The sequence below is a fragment of the Stegodyphus dumicola genome, chromosome 4 (genome assembly GCF_044657685.1).
Source record: "Stegodyphus dumicola isolate Sdum_Otavi_A_Nest chromosome 4, ASM4465768v1".
Classification (NCBI taxonomy): domain Eukaryota; kingdom Metazoa; phylum Arthropoda; class Arachnida; order Araneae; family Eresidae; genus Stegodyphus; species Stegodyphus dumicola.
The window spans coordinates 14,407,703-14,431,144 of record NC_140771.1 but is presented as its reverse complement, the minus strand read 5'-3'; the positions used below and the strand labels follow the sequence as shown (position 1 = coordinate 14,431,144).

Genomic DNA, 23,442 nt, shown 5'->3' with positions numbered 1-23,442 from the left:
TCCTTCCTCAATACTCTCATCCCCATTTCTCAATAGAAGCTGAATGTGAACTGATACTTACCTTCAACTTTTGTCATAGTTTAAAGTTAAAAAGATATGTTATTTGAATTTCTCTCAATTTATAATTGCCAGAAGTAGATTAATAAAAAAGAGAAGAATTGGGGGGGGGACTTGACCTGACCACTGGCTGGATGAGGATTTCACTGAGTATTTTCTGGTCATCGGGTCCAAAATATCAACTCCACATTTGGTCGAATTGTAAAAATTCACAACTTCCTGTGTATTTTTTTCATCAGATGCGATTTCCAATGCTGGGTGCATGGCGCTCAGGAGCAGGACATTCCCCCTCCTTTTGTTTGATAAGACATAAATAAGCGTTATATTGTCATGCTTAGCAATCTTGCTAAAACAGAGCTCATCCCTCATATTTCTGAAAGAATAAGGTATTTCTCTTCTTGAACGATTTATTGTATCAACACAGCTTATCCCTGAATTTCGCATTTCTTTTACTAATTTAGGCGGTTCCATCAAGCCAAAAGTTGCATGTTACCTACTGTTTCTTCAGCTGGTCTTGTTTCGTCTTTTCCCAAATAGGGAAATTTGTTCAGTAAATATTTTAACTGCACATCAGTAGCAAGCCAGAATTTAATGCCAAATTTGCCAGGCTTTTTAGGCACATACTGAATGACTCAACATCGGGTCTTCATGGGAAATAATTGTAAATCAATTGTTATATTTTCGCCCCATTTATAACATTTCAAGCAGTTTTCTATAAAAGCATTCCAGATATCCGAAACAAGAGCAAATGGATTAGTTTACAATCTCTGATAACTTGAGCTAAATATTTAACTTCCTCTACTGTTTTGTGAACAGGTTCTCCAGCAGACGAATCAGATTCACTTGCTTCAGCAGGAACAATCCAGTCCTCGCCGGATAAACTGGATGCAGATTCAGTATGAAATTCATCAGGTTCAGTTTCTGAAGCAAAATTATCATCTTAAAGATTCAATTTCAGCATCCTTTTCTTCGTTAGACATTTTCTACCAATGCTTCTATGTGACATAATACACAGATCAGAACAACAATACTATCCAAATGAAGTAAAGTACATTTATGCCAAATGAAGAATGAAGAACTACTGAAAAATAAATTTTTTAACATAAGTGAAATATGCAGACACGTGGCACGCAAAAATTCCAAATAGCTCTATTTATTCCCTCCTCTGAACTGAAATGATTGATAGCTGTAATTCTAGGTATAAACAATAATATTGTCAAAAATAATTACTTAAAATGAGCCAAAAAAAATACCATGTAATATTTGTAAGTTTTTAGAAAAAGTCAAAAAATATCAAAGTTATAAATAAAGAATTAAAAAAGTTATGTCCAATTAAAACGGAGATACGGTCATAATGACCGTTCCCGTAACTCTAGTAATAAATAATAAATCCTGATTAAATAATTTGTAAAGTATGATGTGTGTATAAAAAAATCACAAAGACAATCTACAATCCAAAACACTTGCCATCAGGACAATCCATCCATTGTTCCAAGCTGTGCAGATTATCATAGAAATTTACTGTGTATATCGAATTACATTAAAAAATAATAAATAAAAGTTATTTAATACTTACCCTGAGATTTTGGCCTTGTCTTTTATTAATAGTTATATCTAAAAATTTCAAATAATTGGTGTTGTCTAAGGTTGGGGACTGTGCCCAAAAATGTCCACAGTTAATGAACTACAAGGGAAGGAAAAAGCATATCTAAGAATGTATATAAAAAAACATCAGTATATAAAAAACTCATCAGTCATTCAACAATGACTCACGACAGTCACACAATACTCATGAAAGCAATACTTTCTTTGAAAATATACCCACTTGAAAAATATTTACACACACTGAATCTGAATTCCAAATAATTGTAGAATAAAGATGCAAAGTATACTGATTTACTTATGATAAAAAGTTGAGAAATTCTCTATTTCTCCATTCAACAACAAGATTTAACAAATACTTTTCCTTTGATACAAGATGATACTACTTTTGATAATAAGCAATAACTTCTAATTCAGAAGAAGTCAAACAACAAAAATCAGCGTTATATTTTCAAAATTTGAAAATATAACGCTGATTTTTGTTGTTTGACTTTTGAATTAGTATTTATTCGGCGTGCTATTGTGTCTTAATTAAACAATAACTTGTTAAAGCATATATAGACTGATATGCTACAGATGCTTTCAATATGACTGTACACATCAGAAAGGAGAGAAGAAGGAGAAAATTAACATGCAACACATTCATTCAACCTCAAAATGAAACACGGGATAGGAGAATAAGATCATAAATACTGCACACTTAGAATCAAATCATTAAGCTATCTAAATTACTAAAAGTGCACTTTCAAACATGATATGTTATTCCAATAAGAACAGAATCAAAATAATTAAAATAAAGATGGATGGATCCTATACAAGAGATAAATAAATGCTATAACATAATAAATGAATTCAATTTATGAATAATTTCCAAAAGGTCCAAATACTACTATCTTGTTTACGAGAGAAACAACATGGCATTCCTTCTTCAGTAGTGAATTATTTTGTAAAAGCTCATCAATTCAATCACCATAAATTTTAAATGTAACAGAATTTATAGAATAAAAAATATTTTTTTAGGAAGGGAAATGAGTTAATACTATTGGATGATGATGACACATTAAAATTTTTAATTACTACTGAAGAATATAAAAGAATATTCAAAGAAATCAATTCATTTCAAAAGAGGGGGGGAAGAGTTTTCTTTCTTTTTTTAATTTGATTAACACTGATGAAAACTTATTAAGAAAAAACTACGAAAATTTCACAACTCACATCTAGGATCTTAAAGAATTGAATTATGTTACTCACGAATACAGATGAAAAGACAGTATAACAGTTATACAGCATAGCTGCCAATCATAAAACATGAAAAACTAGGAGTTTTTTGCACTGAATGGCAACATCCATTTGAAAGAATACCAAACTGACTTAACTTCATTTTATAATGCATTATTCAGGTTACTGAAATATTTATAATACAATTCTGATGTAAAATATATTAAGATTTAATTAAATATTCTAAATTTTATGTTCTCTGACTCATTTCAATTTGTAATTTTCATGTGCATTTATACAGAGAAAATCCTGAGGAGAGAGGGAAAGCTTTTATTATTAAAGTACTTTAAAAAAATGAATAATTAGTGTATATACCATTATGTGGATAAACTCAGTAATGTACCATACCAATTTTAAAAGAAATTAAATATAAATATTAACTAATTACACATTGTTTGAATCTTCATAAAAAGTTCCACAAATGCCTACAGTAGATAAGACAGTTCAGATCAAATAACATTTCATACTTTTTGTATACTAAAATCTGTTAGGGGTAGAAATGGAGTTTGCTATTTTAAGTTTGATTAATTTCACGTACTGCTGAGAAACATTCTCCTTAGACGATAGGAAGATTCAGTGACCAGGTGAAGTGGTGAAAACTGGATGAGTTGATAGCTATAATGTAGCAATGTTTTTCAAAATCAAGACTATTAGACAAAATTTACATCATCTAAGCTATCCATCCCTAACGTTACATAACTTCAGAGAGCTAAATTGGTTATGGAAGATAATTTTATATGTATATTTTACAATTTATGAAATAATCAGACACATGCCAAGCAACGAAAAACACCCTGCTGCCTTTCAATGTGATTTCATCCTCCCTAAAAAACTACAAAATTATATTAAAATTGATTTTGTAGTCAAAATAAAAACACATCTACTCTGAGCTCTATATACATCAAATTACTGAGTGTAAAGGATCCAAAATTGTTGAACATACTAGTCAAGACACAGGGAAACGGATTACACGAAAAAATATTAGTTCCAGAAACACCGATAGATGGCACTGTACAACAAAAAAATATGCTGAAAAGAGACAAGATACACATTTGTAATACATTTTATTCAAACATACCAAACATTCATATCACAAGGTTCTTATCTATACAGGGAAGCTGTTCAATCTGGTTCCATTCTTCAAGATATAAAATTGCAATCTGTGAACTGCTTGTTTAACTGTGGATCATAATTTATCAATTGAGATGCTTCTTACATGCAGAGTGATATTGTCTTTCAAATATGACAAGGTTACCAGATGTCCTCAAGAAACAATTATTTTTAAGTATGCTTACAGACGAAAACCACAGGGATTAAGATCTGGAGTATGAGATGGCCAGGCTGTCAGAAACGCACGACTAATTACTCTATCATTAGTAAAATGTTGCCAAAGGAACTGCCGTACACAGAGTCCAATGTGTGCAGGTGCTCCAGGTAATTGAATCAAGACATTGTCACTGTTGTATTTGGGGTACAACAAAATTTTCAAGCATGTTCTGGTTACTTCTGGCCATCATGCTGCATGTCACAAAGACACTGTGCATAGTCTCTTTGAAAAAGAAAGGTCCAAGAATGAATGTGACTAAAGTCCACATCAGACTGCAAACTTTCGATGAGTGAAGTGGAATCTCTTGGAAGATCTGAGGGTTTTCCGTGTCTCAAATGCGACAGTTTTGTGTGTTGACTGTCCCACTTAAATGGAAACGAGCTCCATAACTCCATAGAACCTGCCATGGCCATGATGTATCAACTTCAACTCTAGCCAGAAATGCCATTGCAAAGGTCAGTCACTGCTCCCTGTTGATGGGCAGCAATTGCTGATTGTGACGAATTTTGTACAGATAAAAATGCACCATTTTTTCTCAATATATTCCGCACTGTACTGTAGGGAATACTCAAGTGCCATGACACTGCACGTATACTACTACAACCTACAACGTTATACATTGATTGTTCAACAATAATGGTGGCTACATCTTCAGCTACACCTGAACGAGTCAATTAGTGTCCTCAACCTGGCTGAACTCTAAGATCTCAAGTTTTCTCAAATTTAGCAATCATTCTCCTGAGAGCTTTTGGAAGTAATAATCCTTTGTCAAGTGAATGAAACTCTCAAAGTGCAGCTGCATCATTTTCTTTGCTTTCATAAAATAACTTCACAAGCAAAGCATGTTCTGGAAGCATGACAGCCACCCAATGATAAGAATGACATTTTTCCAGTTTTATCCCCATTTATGCCCAGAAGTAGCTGCAAACCAGAAGTTTGTGCAAACAATGTGTTACATTGTGAAATTCCAGTTGCAATGACAGTTTAGTTCCTTCACTTTTTTATCCGGGGTAGGGGGGATATCAGCAATATAAATTTTAAAAAAAATTCCATACTGCATGTATTTGGTTTTTTTTCCCGTTTTTGTGTGCGATTATTTGTGTCTTTTCAGCATATTTTCTGTTGTACAGCACCATCTAATGGTGTTTCTGGAACTAATTGTTTTCACATAATCTGTTTCTCTATGTCTTGAATAGTATGTTCAACAATTTTGGATCCTTTACTCACAGTAGTTTGCTGTTTAGAGAGCTCAGAGTAAGGACATTTTAATTCTGATCACCTTGTAGGTATCAATACATTTGAAAACTTACTGTAATAATGTACAATTTCAAGTACACTATTTCTGTAAAACATCTAATTTGTGTAAGATATTTCAGAAAAATGAAACAGCTTTTATTTTGCCTTCTTATCTGTACTTTTTTTAGGCGGGCAGCATTGATACATCTCAAAGAAAAAAAAAAAAAAAAAAAAAGGTTAAATTAAATGGAAATTCCCATATAGAACACACATATGTTTGCTAACTACTACTACACACAATAAGGCTGCATAGTGATTTCAAACACGAAGTGTAGAAACATAGTAGCTTGTCTTATCACTCGAGTTGCCATGATTTGCAGGTGGAGTAAAGCCTTTGACAACAGCAATATTTGTACAGAATTTAAATTTATACAACAAATACAGTTAAAATAATCTTAAGTTCAATACAGATTTTCAGTATGCTGTAATTTACTCAACATAAAATCAAATATAATGAAACTTCCTAAAATTAAAGATCCATACTTGAACACGTGAACTATTAAAATTAATTTCAGATTACTTTTAGAGATTTCTGGTTAAAAGCATTAGAATATTTTGGGTTATCTGACAATGATATATGAACAGAATAAATGTATACTATATACTTACATGAGAAATGAAAATCTGAGCAGTTTTATTAGTTGGTGGTGGAAGAGGAATTCTCTTTATTTTTGAAAAAGGATTTAGCTTCACAGCATATCTACAAAAAAAGTTTTAATTAATATAGGTAAAGAAGTTACACATTAAATAAAAATCCTGTGATGAAGATTGCTTGATTCTAAATCACTATTACTTTTACTACATCAAGAACAATTGTATTCACCATACTTTCCTTTTTATCTCGCATAAAGAATTAAAAATATAGAATAAATATAATCGAGCATAAACACTACAAGTCTATCATCCCAAACATCTGTAGTACAGTGAATTAAACTGATAAAATAGCAACATTAATTTGTTAAATATGGAACTAAACTGCAATTCTGAGACAAAAATACACAAAAATTCTACACATATAAAATTTACATAAAGACTATACAAATGAAAAATCTTTCATGCAAAAATATACTTTCATTTATAAAAGCTAGAGCAATTTCCATATAGAAAAACTTTTGTCTATTATTACTGTGCATTACATTTCGTGTATGGAGAAAAGAAGTATTTCCCATTTCAAAAGGTAATAAAATGTTAAACTGAAAGGTACTACTTTTACATGTATCCCACCTTCATTAGGAAGCTTAACACTTTTAAAATGCTTCAAGACTAAAGAAAAAATTGACAAGCAACAGGGTGGCAAAGATTTTCATTAAAAATATTGTTGTTGTATTTATGACATGTGCTGCCTGCCCAATATAAAAAAAGAGATTGAGCCATTCAACATTTAGAATAGTGTATATTATTACTTAAATACATCCAAAACAGATTAATATTCCGTCTTTGCTTTTGGCTGCAGGAAGACATAAACTAGCAGATATATATCCCGGTTCTAGCTTTTAGGTTATAATATGCAATTAATTTTTTTTTTTGCTCCCAGCATATCGTACATGTTCTTTCTTCTCATGCGTACATTGCATCATATGTATACCAAAAAGGTGTATCATTGATGGCCACTGTATTATACTTAATATCCTAAAATGTGTCATTTTATTCGAAATTAAAAAAAATAATAAATGATGTTAGAATGCCATGAAACTTACTTGAACACAATGTTTTTATAGTTGATCTAGCTATTATAAACAGAACGGTGTCTAGGTATATTTTCATCAAGAAGTGAATATGTGTGTGTACCTATATATAATTAAATTAACTGTATCTCTACACTTTTACATTAAAAAAAGTTAGTTATAAATAAGCAAAAATAATTTGACAATACTCCTAACTTTGATAAGATTTGCAATCATAACTTTACGTATTCAAAAATAAATAAAAAAAAAATAAATAATATGTGCAGTAATTTGTAAATAAAAAGATTAAAATTACATTTTTGATAAATGGCTACTAATGCCGAAATAATATGACAAATACTACAATAATATTGAAGATTTTTTTTTGTAACTTTTCCCAGTATTACAATTCAGTATATTGCAGTTTAATTTCTTTTTTCTTGCCTTTAACACAGTAAAATGAACAATATTTTTTTTTTCAAAATCTATTTTATTATTTATGTTCTACAGAGAAAATAATGATTTTTGTGTGTTTAGGCCCAAAAGACGATTTTGCATTTTAAAAATTATTTTAAAGTTTTCTGAAACTTCCTTCACATTAATAATAACTGCCAAAATTAAAAAGATTTTGAAACAATCTCCAAATTCAAACATAATAAAACTAAACTATACACTTGAATTATATATGAAAGGTTTGATTTTGATCTAGTGACTACAATTATTGAAATATTGTAGCTTCTAAACCTAAATATTTCTTATGAAATAACTGGAGCATTTATATCATTTGGATATTTAAATGCTAAGTTAGAAGCTAGTCCTTTTTAAAATATCAAAGCATCCCTCTCCTTAGGCAGATAATCTTCATTTGCTTTTCCAAACTCAACCAACTTATCGCCAGTTATACAAACTGGAAATTGAAAGCCATTTCATAAAATTTGTGATACAGTACCAAAATCGGGACTCGTCAGGACTTCGACGATTCTGGATTTGGGACCCGGATATTAGATCATCAATTTAAATCTGGTGAGATGGCATGCAGAAATCATACAATTAAAAATATGAAATCGTAATTTATGAAATAAAAAACAATTACAATCTAAAGGGTACCAAAATTTACAACAACAAAAAAAAAAAAGTTTAATATTTATTTGTTTATTTTATTAAACATTTCTTTCAATGTAAGTTGTTCAAGTTCATTCTACAAAAAATTCAAAAAGTTCCTTTTTCTTATGTCATATATAGTTGACTTTCCAACGCCATACTCTTCGCATAATTTTGAGACGGATATGCCTTTATCCATTTTTTTTTGCAGCAATTCTACTTTTTTTTCAATGGGCATCGAAACATGGTTTCGCTTTGTAGATCCTATGGCAGCTCCAGAGTTGGAAACTCTTTTCGATATAAGCGAATGTTCAAGCTTAATTTTTATAAAATTGCTGTAATAATAACAGTCTGTAAAAAATAATAAGCTGGATCAAATTAGAAGATTAAGGAGCAGCGCAGTGTTCTACCTTAATTGAAACGCCTTAGAATCAGTTAAGATAATTTTAACCTAGCTTAATAGCATCCGTTATACATTATTGGATGTGTATAACAAGATTGGCAATGAAAGCCAAGTTGTTTCGCTAAATTTTGTCTTGTTCCTATTGCGTACTGAATTATTGTATTAGTTTAGTTATTTACTATATCTACGTTTATTTCTTGCACATGCTTAAAACTAATCTGAGTCCTGAATAAATAAACTCCCACATATACTTAAGGCTTTATCTAGGGCCTGTGCTAGATACTGCCTGGTGCAGTCTCTACATTCTGCTACAAAGCACCTTCCTAAGTTCTAAATTTTCACTGTGCCTAACTTTTGGATCCCAGTGCTTTCCCCCCTAAATTATAAAAAACTTCTCATTCCTTAATTTTCCCGCTCAGTGCTTCCCCAAATTTCAAAAATTGTGTCTTCCCTAATTTCTGCCGCCCGGTGCTGCCATATTCTGCCGCCGCTTCTGTGTTTATAATGAATAACATATCAGTTATTCTTAATTAAAATAGCACTAATTGTAATCTTTTAGCCCATGAGTTTCATTAACAAAATCTATTTTTAGCATATGAAAAAAATTTTTTGAATTTTTTCTTGTCAACATTTCTAAGAGCATTTAAAAAATCTATAATCATCGCCAAGCGTAATGTTAGCAGAAAAGGTTGCCTTACTCTTGTTATTCAATTAATAATACAAAAAAAAGTTTAGACATCAGTGCATGAGTTATTACTGAAGCTGTCATGTATCAATAAACATGCAGTGATGAAAGCAAAATATAATAAATAATGACTGGCCAGGTCCGTGTCAGGGATATAAAATGGGTGATGTTTTGGTTTGAGATGAAATGCCAAGCAGGCACTCAGCTATGGAGCCAAGTTATTAATCTCCCAAATTTATGCTTATGTGACTGTTTTTTCATATTGATGCATTTTATTTAGTGCCTAAGTGAAATTAAGAATTGGAATTTTTAAGTGAAAATCTCCACATGTTTTATTATTGAAGGAAAAATCAAATGCGCATGCGTAAAGCATACCAAAAAAAAAAGTTTGTGGCTTTGAGGTCCGGATTTTAGATCATTCCGAATAACAGACGTCGAGATTTCGGACTTTGTACTGTACCTTCATTTTAGTGGTGAGATTAAATATATATATATAATTTCTTTCACTTCTACTATGAACAAATATTTTTCTGCAACTTAATTCTTTTATTAATTGATTTTTGACAGTCTAAATTAATTAACCTTTCTTTTTAACATTATGTCATATTTTGTTGATATAATAATTTTTAAAGCTAAATTTTCAGATTTCCTAAGAATATTTTCTCTCATTTTCCATAAAGGAAACAGCAATCCTTCATTAATATTTGCTTTATTTATTTTAATGCAAAAATAAGAGGGCTATTTGCTCAGAAATGGATACCTCCATAGAAGATTTTCTAAGGGGAACAAGTTCATATTGTAATGTCTTAAGCTATTTTATCGACCCTCACGAAGTTCTCAGAAAGGAATGACCACCTCGAAAGTTCCCACGGACAGAGTATTTCTTAGCAAATTTTAGGAAAGAGGAAGTGACCAGCAGTCACAAAACAATCTCAGCTTTTTTTGTTCCTCTTATAGTTGTTCCAAAGGAGACATTGTTCAGTTCCCTTTCATTAGTTTATAGGTTCCCCAAATTTCAAAGTTCTTGTTTAGAAATAGTTCAAAGTTCTTGTTTAGAAATAGTCTCAGACCACCCAGTTTGAGACCCCCAGGTGCAACCGGAAAGTTCCCACAGACTTTTTCCCAGGCTGTCTTCATCATATCCAGTTTTTAATCAAAGTGCTCTCGCCAATCAAGAGGTGCTTCTAAAAATTACGGACAAATAAGGATCCTAGAAGTTTTCCGACATGCCCAGGACAACTTGAAAAAAATCATGGAACGCAGTTCCAGAGAGAGAGAAAAATAAAGAGTTAGTTGCAGTAAGTAGAGAGAGAAACATTCCCTCGGTTTTTTCCAGCTCAGCCACAAGCAAATTTTTGCTTTGCTCTGCGTAGAGCAATGTCAATATCTCTGCCAAGAGATACAGCGAGGTAGCCGGGTTCACCGCTGCCTTACGATGAGCATCCTGCTTGGACACAGCTCAGTCCGGGAACCACTGGCTGATTTGATTTATTCAAGACAGCCTCATCTTGAACTATTTCTAAACAAGAACTTTTATCTAAACAGGAACTTATTCACCCTACTGTGAGATCAATATTTTATAAGTTTATTAATTTTTATTTTTTTGCATATATCCTAGAAAGAACCCAAATAAATTATTTACGCTGCCCCTTGTCTTTCGAATTCAGCACAATATGGATCTCTCACATGAGGGAAATAAAGATACCCACGCAGCCACACCTTTCATCATCACTCAAATATTAGATTAATCCCTCTGTAGGGTTTCTTTAAGTTATTTAGCCAGTTATTTTAATGATTTAGATATTTACTGTCACTTCTTCCTCCTGTTTCCATGCCAGAATGCATATGTATTTAAACTGAGGTTTTTAGATTTTAAAACAGAAGTTCTGCCTCTCTAGGCCATGTTACTAGATTGCTAGCTTAGATATGATTTGTAGTCTTTGGCCTTGCATTACAATTGCCGATATCAAATTTCCACGTTGGTTAGATTTGTCGGCTAGTTTCACATTAAATTAATCTGCATAGCCTTTGGCTACTAATATATTTAATTAAAATTTTATATTGAACTTTTTATTACTTTAAGTTAGCTTTAAAAAAACCACTCATGCTTTCTGTTCTCCCTTAGTTTTAAATAAAGGGTCTTTTACACTCTCTCAATGCTCAGTTGCTATTTTAGATATAGCAATAATTCGTTGCAAATTTATCTAAAGTTTGGCTACAGTTTATGATAGTCAGTTATGACAGTTTATGATAGGATTACTAAACTTTATATCTCTAATTAAGCATGCAGCTTTATGCATATTTAAAGTTTTTGATTGCAAGACTTATTTGGCTTTCATTTTCTTGCAGTTTTAAATTCTACAAAAGCATACATAATATATTAATCTTATTTGCAAAAGAGGCTGCCAGGTTCAAACCATCATAATGATTTATCATTCAGTGCCTTAAAAAAGTTTGAACTTTGGATAAATATAAAGTAATCAGTAGAAAATTATACAAAATATGTGAAATTGTGTTTTTGTCAAATTTTATATATTAAATTATTAATAGTTAATTAAATTTTTGATTTGTTTAAATGATTAAAGAAAAGCACACAAGCTAGGCAAGTGCTCAAGAATATAGGGCAATTTTTGTTATTTTAAATTTGTTACTTTAAAATAGTGCTTCACAATACATTTCAGAATTTAAAATTAACTATCATAATTTATTTTTTAAACACATTTCTTAAATTTCATAACTTATTTAGTGTACCTCTTAGCCCTTCATCTGAGCCTCACTGTTATCCTGGCTCTGGTTACAAGCATTACATACTACTTTCATCTATAAATGTAAAATACATGACTAAACAGTATAAATCAATATACTGTTCAAATATAAGAAATGTCTCATACAATAATTTACATTTTATATGTGAGTGCAACAATAGGATGTAAAAATACGTATCGGCATTTTTATTTTTAAGTTTTGTGCTTTGCGAATATACAAAAATGATTTTAATATATAAGTTATTATTAGTAATTTTGCATTTTATTTAATTTAAACTGTATAAATTAGGATATTTTGTCAATTCTATACAAGAAAAATAAAACTAAAAGAGGGGGACACATTAGGCTTAATTGAAAATAAAATTCTTGGGCAAACAGTGACATTTGGTGTTCATTTATAGGCTTGCTGGGAAATTTAATTCTTTCTATACCAGAAGTGAAACAGTTATATTAAATCTTGGAAGCCACTATGAAAGATTTGTTTTGCATCTTCATATTGCCAGTGTAATGGAACAAAAGTTGGATATCCATGAAGGGAATATTTATAGAGCAAATTTCTCACTATCAGACTTTTTTTTTATCTTTGAAGTCTGAAAATCCAAGCTATAGAGAAAGAATGCTTGTGAAAATTCTAATTGGACATTTTTATACAGCAGATTTAAAGGAAATTTGGCTACCAACTAAAGTGTCGGGCAATTTTTGTATTTATGACAATTTAGTTATTTTATTACATTCTGACTAAATCCTGATATAAAACTTACAAATAAAATTTGCATAAAAAATGATTTAAGTGGTCCACTAGTGTATGCATGATGCAATGAAGCTACCTTCAATACTTTCAAAGACCATACCCAGAATACTTCAAGCCAAAGATGTTTAAACCAGCTGATTAATCAGGAAAGAAAATTGACACGAAAATAAATTACTCTTAATTAAAACTAGTTCTACTCCAATACACCAACAGCATAAATTAAGTAACCAAACTTAAAAGTTTTTTTTTAAACATACTATCTAATAGGAAGGAATTAACACATTTTGTAACTAAAAAATAATAGCTATTATATTTTTTTTAATACTCAGAATTATTTCATTCAGAGAAAAATTATCACAAATACGAATATTATATTAATTTAGACAGACAGACCTGTTTATAGGAAATTTGTTTTCAGACAGAGAACTTTTTGATTGCCTTATCTGTTGAATTTTTCGTTCTGCTTCAGCATGGCTAAAAATTGCAAGTCCTAGTGGAATGCGTAACAGCCTGTATGAAAATAGATACAGGATTTATACAACTATTTGGCAAAGCAACAAACTATTAAAAGTTCTGAAAATTATTGGAAAAAATGCATACCTCATCTTCACAGCCAGATATACAGACTGAAGTATCGATGATGCATCCATGTCATTATTTCTATGAAACTTAATATAAGCCCTAAAATTTTTGAAGAAAACAATATAACATTTCTAGGGGGGGAAAAAGGTTTTTAAAAGTATAAATGTCTCATTTTATTTAATCAATCATAACATTATTACAATTTAAGCACTCGACTGGAAAAAAGTATTTTAGTAGGACTGGATTACTCCTACTAAACTTCAAATGAGTTTAAAAAATACTTGATTTTGCAGGTTGAAGAAGTGCTATACCTGCTACAATTAGCTGCTAAATCTCTAAAACAGGTAGAAAAAATTGCTAAATTTTTATAACAGCTAGAAAGCAATATTACATATTACATTTTTCATCTCTAAAAGCAAACTATCACAGAAAATTTGCCACAATTTTAAAAAGTTGCCAAACAGTGCTGAATCATCAATTATATTTATATTTATACATTTCTAACTTCTTTATAGTGAAGTTTAATTTTTTAACAATATTTTCAAATTAACAGAGTTGTTTTATTAAATTAATTCACCTTAATTTATTAATAATTCATTGTAATTATTATCAGTGTAATTCCCATTGATATTAAAAAAAAAAAAAAAAAAAAAAAAAACACCATACTTTCCAAGACGTAAAGGAATAAGCACTGACTGAAAATAAATATGCTGAAAAGTCATGTAATAAATAATAAAATTCACACATGAATTTCACACACGATCACTTATTTCTTAGACTGTTTGCTTAATTAAATGTCACAGAACACTAAGGTCAAAGCGAAGGGATATCTCTTTGGAGGACTTGAGGACTATGGTTTCTATGGAGGAAATGTTTACTATAAATATGAACCAGGTTAAAAATCTTGTTCATATTTATACTAAACATGGAGAAATCCATTAATACCCATGCAACCAGCCCATTCACTAGGATCTAAACATGGATCAAACTACCAATATTCAGCAGTTTGATCAACTTTTAAACTACAGCCACATTTTACATAGAATTCATAGATCTGCAAGTCAACTTAGTGAAATTATTCTTTAAATGAGAATAGTTTAATATCCTGACACAATTAGTCACATTCCAGCATATTACTCATATGTGCATATTTTCTGAGGTTAGTCTGTTAACATGTTGTCTTAGTACTTAAAGAGTTGCACTGTAGTAAATGTAAATTACAAATGACGGCTTATTCTGATCTAAACAAAGCTATGATCAATTTTGTTTGCTTGTTCAAAGCCAAATCACTTGAAAGAACCTGCCTAAAAAGAAGCAACACAGAGGATTAAGGGAAATTTGACTATATTTATGTTAAACATAGTGAAAACTATGAGAACATGCATGTAGTCAGCTTGCCTGAAAAGGTTCAAATCCAATAAAACTACCAGTATTCTGCACTCTTATCAGGTCTAAACTACAATCAAAGTAGAATTGCAAAAATTAAATTCAAGACCAAAGACGTCATAAATTGAAGCTTAACACTAGAATTACGGCAGCGGTCATTTTGACCGTACCTCCATTTTAATTGATCATAAATGTTTTAAGTCTTTATTTATAACTTTGATATTTTTTTTTACTTTTTCTATAAACGTATGATATAAAAATATTACATATTTTTTGGTCCATTTTAAATAATTATTTTTGCCTATATTATTGTTTATATATAGAATTATTGCTACCGGTCATTTTGACTTTATCCAGGAAATTACATATTTTTCATATTTTTAAGACTTTTATAGGTATTTCCGGTTTGCTAATAAATAAACAAGTGTATTTTTGGTAAGGAAGATTACATATTTCACAGAAGTGAATGGAAAGGGGAGGAGGAGGGGAAAAAAACCACCTGGTTGGAATTTTTGCATGCTAGATGTCTACACGTTTTCCTTGTGTTAGAAAAGTTATTTTTCAGTAGACACAAATATACTTTACTTCATTTGCATAGTTTTGTTGTACTGACCTGTTTATCATTCTGCATAGAAGCATTGGTAAAAAATGCCTAACGAAGGGAGAGATGCTGAAAGTTTTTGAAAGCCTTTCTGATGATAATTCCGCCTCAGAAACAGAACCTGCTGATGAATTTTATACTGAAACTATATCCAATTTATTCGACGAGGACTGGATTATTCCTACTGAAACAAATGAATCCGATTTGTATGATAGAAAATCTATTCACGAAACAGAAAAGTAAAAATTTATACCAAGAAAATATTACATTGCCTCCTACTGGTATAGCTTCCGGAAGTGAAATCAATGGCAGTAGTCTAGCTCGAGAAAGTAGTGAAAGACAACAAAACAGAAATCAAGAACAAGAAAGATGTATCCAAAGCAAGGAAATTCAAAACAATGAAGAAACAGCGAATGATGGTTCAGTTTGGAAAATAGGAAATATTTCAACATGTCAAAAACAAAGTCCAAAATTAAAAATCAGCGTAAATTGTTAAAAATGTTTTGCAGTACTAGTTTTGATAGTTTTTTTAACTATCTTATTCAGCTGCTTAAGTGCAAATGAACCAAATAAAGAGTGAAGTAAGATCAGATAAGGATCTTCATAAATTCTTCTGACTCACTTAAAACGATCGCTTATCCTATCTGTTGCGAACTGTGCCAGATTATATGCTCTTCCCAAAATTCATAAAAGTGGTATTCCTTTCCACCCTATTGTATCAAATTTAGGCACTGCATCATACCTGTTAGCTAAATATTTAGCTTCTAGATTTTCAACTTTATTGGATAATAACATTTACACCTTAAAAAATTCAATAGAGTTTGTAAAAAAAGTTCAAAGTATTTCTCCCTAAAACTTCCTCATGGTTTCTTTTGATGTTAAATCATTATTTACCAATGTTCCAGTGGAAGGTGCATTAAAATGTCTAAAAACTAGACTTCGTGAATTTCATTTCTCTTGCATCGAAATTGATGAACTAATTTCAGTTACTCTGTTTGAAACAAACACATTTTATTTTCCAAAATAAGTATTATAAGCAAACTCAGAGATTAACCACGGGAAGCCCTCTTACTCCAATCCTTGTTGATAACTACATGCATTATTTTGCATCAAAATATTTGAAACTTTAAACTTCCCAGTTTGGTTCTGCTATGCTGACGATACATTAATCCTGTTTGGCGGTAACGAAAATGATTTAAATAATGTTCTTTCAATAATGAATTCCATTGATCCTGCTATTCAGTTCACTTCTGAACTTGAGATATCCAATTCTCTTCCATTCCTCGACATTTTGGTTCACATGTAACATGTCGGACTACAATACTACTGTTTACCGAAAACCTTCATCGGTTTGCCTTCCACCACACTTCGAACCATGTCATCCGACGAAACAGAAGTTAGCTTCATTTTATTCCTATGCTTTCCAAGCACTTCAAGTTTGCTCCTCCAAATTAGCTCTTGATCAAGAACTAAATTATTTAAAAGCAATTGCTATTGACAGGGGCTTTTCACCCAACATTATTAGCAGTGCAGTTAAAAAATTATCATCGGAACACATCAAAAGATACAATCCTGAACAGAATACAAGAACAAAATTCTTATAATCACCCGTTTTAAGGTGATTATAAGAATTCTATTCTCATTCCTTTCTTTCTGTCAATTAGCTATAAAACTGCACGTATTTTGCAGAAATTTAACTTTTGGGCTGTTTTCTTTCCTATCAATAAAATTCCTAGTTCCATGCTTACGGACTCCATTTCGGATATGAATTCCTGGGGTATTTACAGGATTGCCAATGTGGTTTAATTTACATTGGCCAAACAAAAAGAGGTTTAAAATTTCATGTTAAAGAACATGAGGCATATGTTAGGAAAAAGGAAACACAGAAATCAGCTGTTGCTCAGCATTGTTGGAATGAAAATCACACTTTCCATTTTTCTGCTGCCAAAATTATTCAAAAACATCGTTCATTGGTGAACTGAATTTTTTAGAAGCTTTTCACATCCAAAAAAAACTTTTCTGTTATAGTTAATGACCCAAATTGCAATCCATCTTTATCTTTAGTCTTTAAAGATATTTTGTTTTAGTTTTTCTTCTTTCATCAATAGATGGCAGCTGTAGCTTAACCTTCTGTCCAACTTTTCTTATCTTATCTCTATCCTTATTTTTCTTCACCTTTTATTTGGTTCACTTGCATTTAAGCAGCTGGAGCAGATAGTTCAAAAAAATATCAAAACTAGTACTTCAAAAATGTTTAACAATTTACACTGATTTTTAATGTTGGACTTTGTTTATGATTATTTTTCGTGATATATAAACTAAATTTCAACATGTGTTAACGAGGAAACGTCTTCAGCAGAATGTCTTATGAGAAAAAGGTGGGCCAACTTTGTATGCAAGGAGAAAAATAATTGCTAGTAACTCAAGTACTGCATGCAAGTAGTGTTGATAAAAGACACTTTTTTTACTCCGCTGAAAATTAGTAAAAAAAATGAGGAGTTCAGAGATAAGCTACATTGGCACAATAATTTGTTTAAAAAGAGAAGTACCTTATTCTTTCAAAAATACGAGGGATGAACTCTCTTTTATTTAGTAAGATTGCTAAGCATGATAATATAACGCTTACATCTTATCAAGGAAAAAAAAAAAAAACAAGAATGTTCTGCTCAAGAGTACCATGCACCCAACATTGGAAATTGCATCTGATGAAAAAAGGACACTGAAAGTTGTGGATTTTTACAATTCGATCAAATATGGAGCTTATGTTTTGGACCAGATGACCAGAAAATATTCAGTGAAACCCTCATGCTGACGTTCGCCAGCTCATTTTTTTTTTTAATATTCTTGCTTTGGCTGTGATAAATGCATGCATAATTTACAAAGAAACAACTGAATATAAGAATATCAGCTGTCATGATTTTATTTTGAATATGGCTGAGGAGCTTCGAAAGATGTACATTTTATCCAAAATCACAAACTAATGAAAAGAGAATTGGTACTTGCATCAACCCTTCCCGTAAACGTAAACAAAGCCAAATAAATGCATAAAAAGGCAACAAGACTTTGAATATGTATGAATAAAGTAAAAAAATATGTTTGTGGAACCTGTACAAGTAAAACTAAAAAATTAGTAATCTGTATGCACTGCAAAACCGAGTAATGTAAGTACTATTATGTGTAAATTTTAATATATTTATTTCATATTGAAAATTTTTCTGAGGCAATTTATTAAATGGCATACCTGACAACCTCTAAAGATAAAAATTCAGAAGATTTCTCCAAAATTCAGAAGAACACGAAGAATTAATATCATGCTTTGATATTAAAAAAATAACAATTTATACAAATAGAAAAAAGAAAAATTGTACTTACATTAGTAAATCTCAATTAAGTAGTAACTAAAAAATTTATTAGGAAACATAAAATAAGAATTTAATGTTACACAAAAAAATTATTGCAATGAATTTAGAGTGCATTTTTTGGCTTTAGCCAAAAATTCTTTGGAAAATTTCCTGTCATAACAATTAGTTTCCTCTTAACATTTAGCAATTAAAATGTTTTCTAGAGTTTTTGGTGAAATTGAAGAACGAAACATAGTTTTGTTTTTCTTCACAACACTGAAGACTCTCTCGCACTCAGCATTACTGTGTGGAATTACAAGAATAGCACATAATAGTCTATCATATTTTGGTGTTCCATCAGCTCTTTTTATTCTTTTTAAGGTACCAACGAGGAAATCAAGTCTCCAGAACTGGCAAAGTCTTCAAACTGTGCAGCAGAAAATTGGTTCTATAGTTCATCTAAAGCATCATTATGGCCTTCATTTTCTTTAATTGTTAACAAAAATGGAAATTTATCAATAAAAAAACGAATCTTTTCAAAAGATGAATTTTCAATTTGCTTCAAATTTGCCACTTCAGCATTTAAAAGAATTTCATTTTGCAAAGGAAACTTCCTTACAACGTAATCACAGGCTGAGGAAAGGTTCTTTCTAACACATTGAAAAAATTCTTTTTTCTCATGATCTTTCAAAGAATTTACAAGTTCCCTGGTTTGATTTCCAATTATAAGATCATTGTCATCCTTTTGATTTGCCAAACTATTATAGGCAACACGAATCAACACACTGTTTTTCACAACAGACGGCATTACAAACTTAGTGTAAAGTTCTTTCAAAAGATCATTAAGAATTTGGATAAGCAGGGGAGATTTTGGCAAAGCTGATTGTAGAAGGGTATTTACACTTTCAAGTTGACCTTTGAGAAGTCTTCTAAGCATTTTCTTTTTAAAGGGTTTGATTCTGTGTGTTGGCTTTTCCCTTTTAAAGCATTTTGATTAGAAGCAAAGTTGGTTTTCGGAATCTTATATGCCGATAAATTTGATGGGATCTGTGGTTTCGTTTTGGTCTCTGTGGAAATATTTTAGCAATGCATCCCACTGTTCAATAAACCTTCCTAGCGCTCTGCCTAAGGATAACCATCTCGTGCATACATGTTTCAGAGCTTTTCTTGTTTCACCAGAGCACAGTTCTTGGAAATTCTTTAGGTTTTCTTTCCTTTTTACACTTTTTTCCAGATAGAAAAACACATCAATCAGAAGCTGGTCAATATTTAATGGTAAAGCAGCTGCAGCTTTTTCTGCTGCCAAATTAAGTGGTATGGGCATCTAATAACAATTAATTCATTTTGTTCTTTTTTGAGGAAAGAGGCTACACCCATTTTGTCACCCACCATGACATGAGCATTATCTGCACCAAATGAAATGCAGTTTGATATTGGGATGTTAAGTTGTTTCAACTGATTAATTACCAAGGAGGCAATATTTTCCCCTGTACTCTGAAGTGCAGCTATCGTTTTACTTTGCGCATCGCAAGCAATTTCGTTCACAATAGAAGATGTTTTCGAGCAAGCATAAGCATACTTCTGAGCAATCTTGGAGTCGGGAAACATCCGTCTGAAAAGTTGACCGGCGTGATCGGCAGCGCTTAGCGGCACGTTGTGTTCGATGAGGAATGCAGTAAACAAACACTCTGCCAAAATGACATTGGCGTCCGAATTCGTAGCCGAATTTGAAAAAAAAAAAAAAAAAAAAAAAAAAAAAAAAAAAAAAAAAAAAAAACATCCACTTTCTTTGACATTGTCGAAGCCGAAGCATTAACTTCATGCTTTTTAGACTTAACATGCTTCACAATGTCGCTTCTTCCACAGTTATTATGAAGTCGCACACGTTGAAAAATGCATAATTATTTCCTTTGAAGGATTCTTTAATTGTTCGAAATTCGGCTTTGTAGGCAGGCCGAAAATATTGAGAATACGTTTTTTTTTAACTCATTTCGTAACAACGACGTATTAAGAAAATTCAAAAAAGAAAAGAGTGGGAGAAACAAGTTCAGCGCATTGGATTGGCTGGTTAAGTGGCGAGTTCGGAGAAACCGCAGGTTACTGGATTCGAAGTAGTCGGTAGTTGGTGGTAAAACACGATGCAATTGGCGAAAATTGCTGAATTGGTGAAAAATTCTAAAATATCGACAAAAAACACTAAAAACACTTGAAAAAGGAAAAAAATTGTAAAAAATGGATTATGATCATAAAATCGTAAAGACAAACGCATTTTCGTAAAAATTACAAAAAATTCGTAAAAGTTGGCAGGTATGAAATGGTAATTGTTATTATTATATTTTTCTTCTCTTTTATAGCTCTTTGTTATAGAAAATTGTCTCTTCATTAATGCATTTACTCACTTTATTTTGCTTTTTGTTACATTAAATTACATTTTGGTTGCATGTACTTACTCAATTTACTTTATTTACTTATTAAACAAGCAAAATGTATAGTTATAGGCATTAAGTTTACATAATATTACTAAAAAGTGAGCCTTTTCTTTTATTTGGAACAAGCGGTCAAAATAACTGCTGGTTGTAGTTAACAGGTCTACGAAAAATGCCGTAATGCTAGTGTTAATGAAACATTAAACTTCTATGAAATAAAGTCATATATATGGGAAATCATGCATATATTTCTTTTCACTCCCTTTTTATTTCTCTAATATTTGATGCACATAGCTAAAGCTTTAGGCATCCCCTCTTCAAACAGCTCACATTAGTATATTAGTATATGTTTGTTAAGCTTTGACTTAAAACTGATTAGAAACTATGCTATTTTTACTTTGGTTTCAGAACTGAATTCATTTAAGTAATAAACAAAGCTTTTGAATTTCTATCAATCCAAATTATCAAAATAAACTCTAAATTTTCATTAGGCAATTTAATAGACTTTCTTACATTCTGATTTTTAAAACTGAAAATTCCAAATATATTTAAGGTATTTATTGTGTTTAATATAGTAACTACATACAGAAAATATAGAGTTATCTACAAAGAGTTTTATTTAAAAGCTCAGTACAATAAATAAAATGTAATCTCTGAATAATCACCAACAAAAAATCTGGCAAATATGTGATCTACCGCTTTCAGTTAGTTATTTATTTTTCAGATGGTAGCACTGAAATCGGTTGTTCCTTCAATCCTCTTTTTCTTCGCATTTTATTACATGTTCAAATTTAAAAATAGCACATTAGCAGTGGCATCTGAGAAATACACTAACTAAAAGTGATAGATTGCTAACAACATGATTATTGAAACCTGAATCCTTACTTTTGACCTTCAAATTCAATATCCATCCTGTCACTACAACAGGTCATCAAATCTTTCAAAGCAAATGCATACAATAAACCCTGGTCATGAGGGAGTCCAGTAATCTGTCAAAAGCACCAAAGAATATGAATACTTAAAGAGTGAGAATAAAAAACTTTCGTACCTTCAAATTACAATAAAATTTATTAAAATGCCTACATAAATTATGAAATTAAACATTAGGAAAACATTATGGAGTGGGGGAAACTTTTTTCTTTTATTAAGACATATCAACACATTTAATTTCAAAAATATTATACTGAAAAGTGATAATCTAACTTTCCAGTCACCAAAAATTACAATGCTCATTTCAAAAGAGCTTTAGCTTAGTTTACCTAATTTAAATAACATATATTGTTATAGCTGAAAAGAAGTACAGTGGAACCTCAAAATACCAAAACTTCTATATACGAGAAATTTGAGATATGAAGAAAATTTGTAAGGATCTTAAGTTTTACTAACGTTTATTTTATTTTAAATCTTTACTATCACTTCTTATTTTCTACTTCCGGCCAGAATTATAAGCGTGAAGGAGTTTATGCAAAGTTGTCTGGCGAACGCCAAGTATTTAAGTGTGGCCTTTTTGCCAAGCAGAAGAGAGGAAGCCGTGAGTTCGAAGCAGGCCGCTTACCTTAGAAGTTACGCAGTTGCTACTTTGCCTTCCAGGCCAGAGGTTTTAATCCTCTTGATAAATTAAACGTATTGTAGTGTTCACAGTCTCTGTGCTACATACGCTTCCTGTTATTATAAGGCCAATCTTATTCTAAAGTTAAATTAGAGTTTAGTTTTATTTTGATATCTTTTAAGTTAGACCCCGAGTGGAGGGTCATTGTATTCCGAAGTACGGAAGTCACTGTATATAAAGAAAAAAATAAAGGGTTTTGTATACTCTTCGTCTGTATCCTGTCTACTTACTACAATTAGTGAACATAGCTTTAGTAAGCTCTCTGTTCTAGTCAGGTCATTGTATGTTTCCGAAGAAGGTTAGAAGAAACATTGAACCTGATAGTGGCGCCCGACGAAGAATAACCATGGCCGAGTTTCAAGAAGAACCTGTGCTGCCTGCAGAAACAGCTCAGAATCCAGAAATGCCAGCTGCCGCCCTGGAAGGATTTGGGTACATTGTCCAGACCATGTGCGCTTCGATGAAACCAGAAGCAACGTTTAATGGAAACTCACAGGTAACCAGTTTTTTGGAAAAATTGGATGACCACTTCATGCTCTACCCCGTGCCCGAGTTTCAAAAAGTTACC

General features: G+C 31.3%; 1 protein-coding gene across 2 annotated transcripts in view; it reads right to left on the bottom strand.

Moving 5' to 3' along the window:
- The window catches only part of spn-E (tudor domain containing 9 protein spindle E), a 166,414-nt gene that overhangs the window by 44,051 nt on the left and 98,921 nt on the right, over nt 1-23,442 (bottom strand). For both annotated transcript variants that reach the window (XM_085814583.1, XM_085814585.1), the window contains exons 23-27: nt 22,151-22,254; nt 13,530-13,610; nt 13,323-13,439; nt 6,170-6,260; nt 1,634-1,741 (exon numbers count right to left, since the gene is read on the bottom strand). In XM_085814583.1, coding sequence (XP_085670709.1) covers nt 1,634-1,741; nt 6,170-6,260; nt 13,323-13,439; nt 13,530-13,610; nt 22,151-22,254 — 501 coding nt within the window. The remainder of the gene's footprint in view (nt 1-1,633; nt 1,742-6,169; nt 6,261-13,322; nt 13,440-13,529; nt 13,611-22,150; nt 22,255-23,442) is intronic.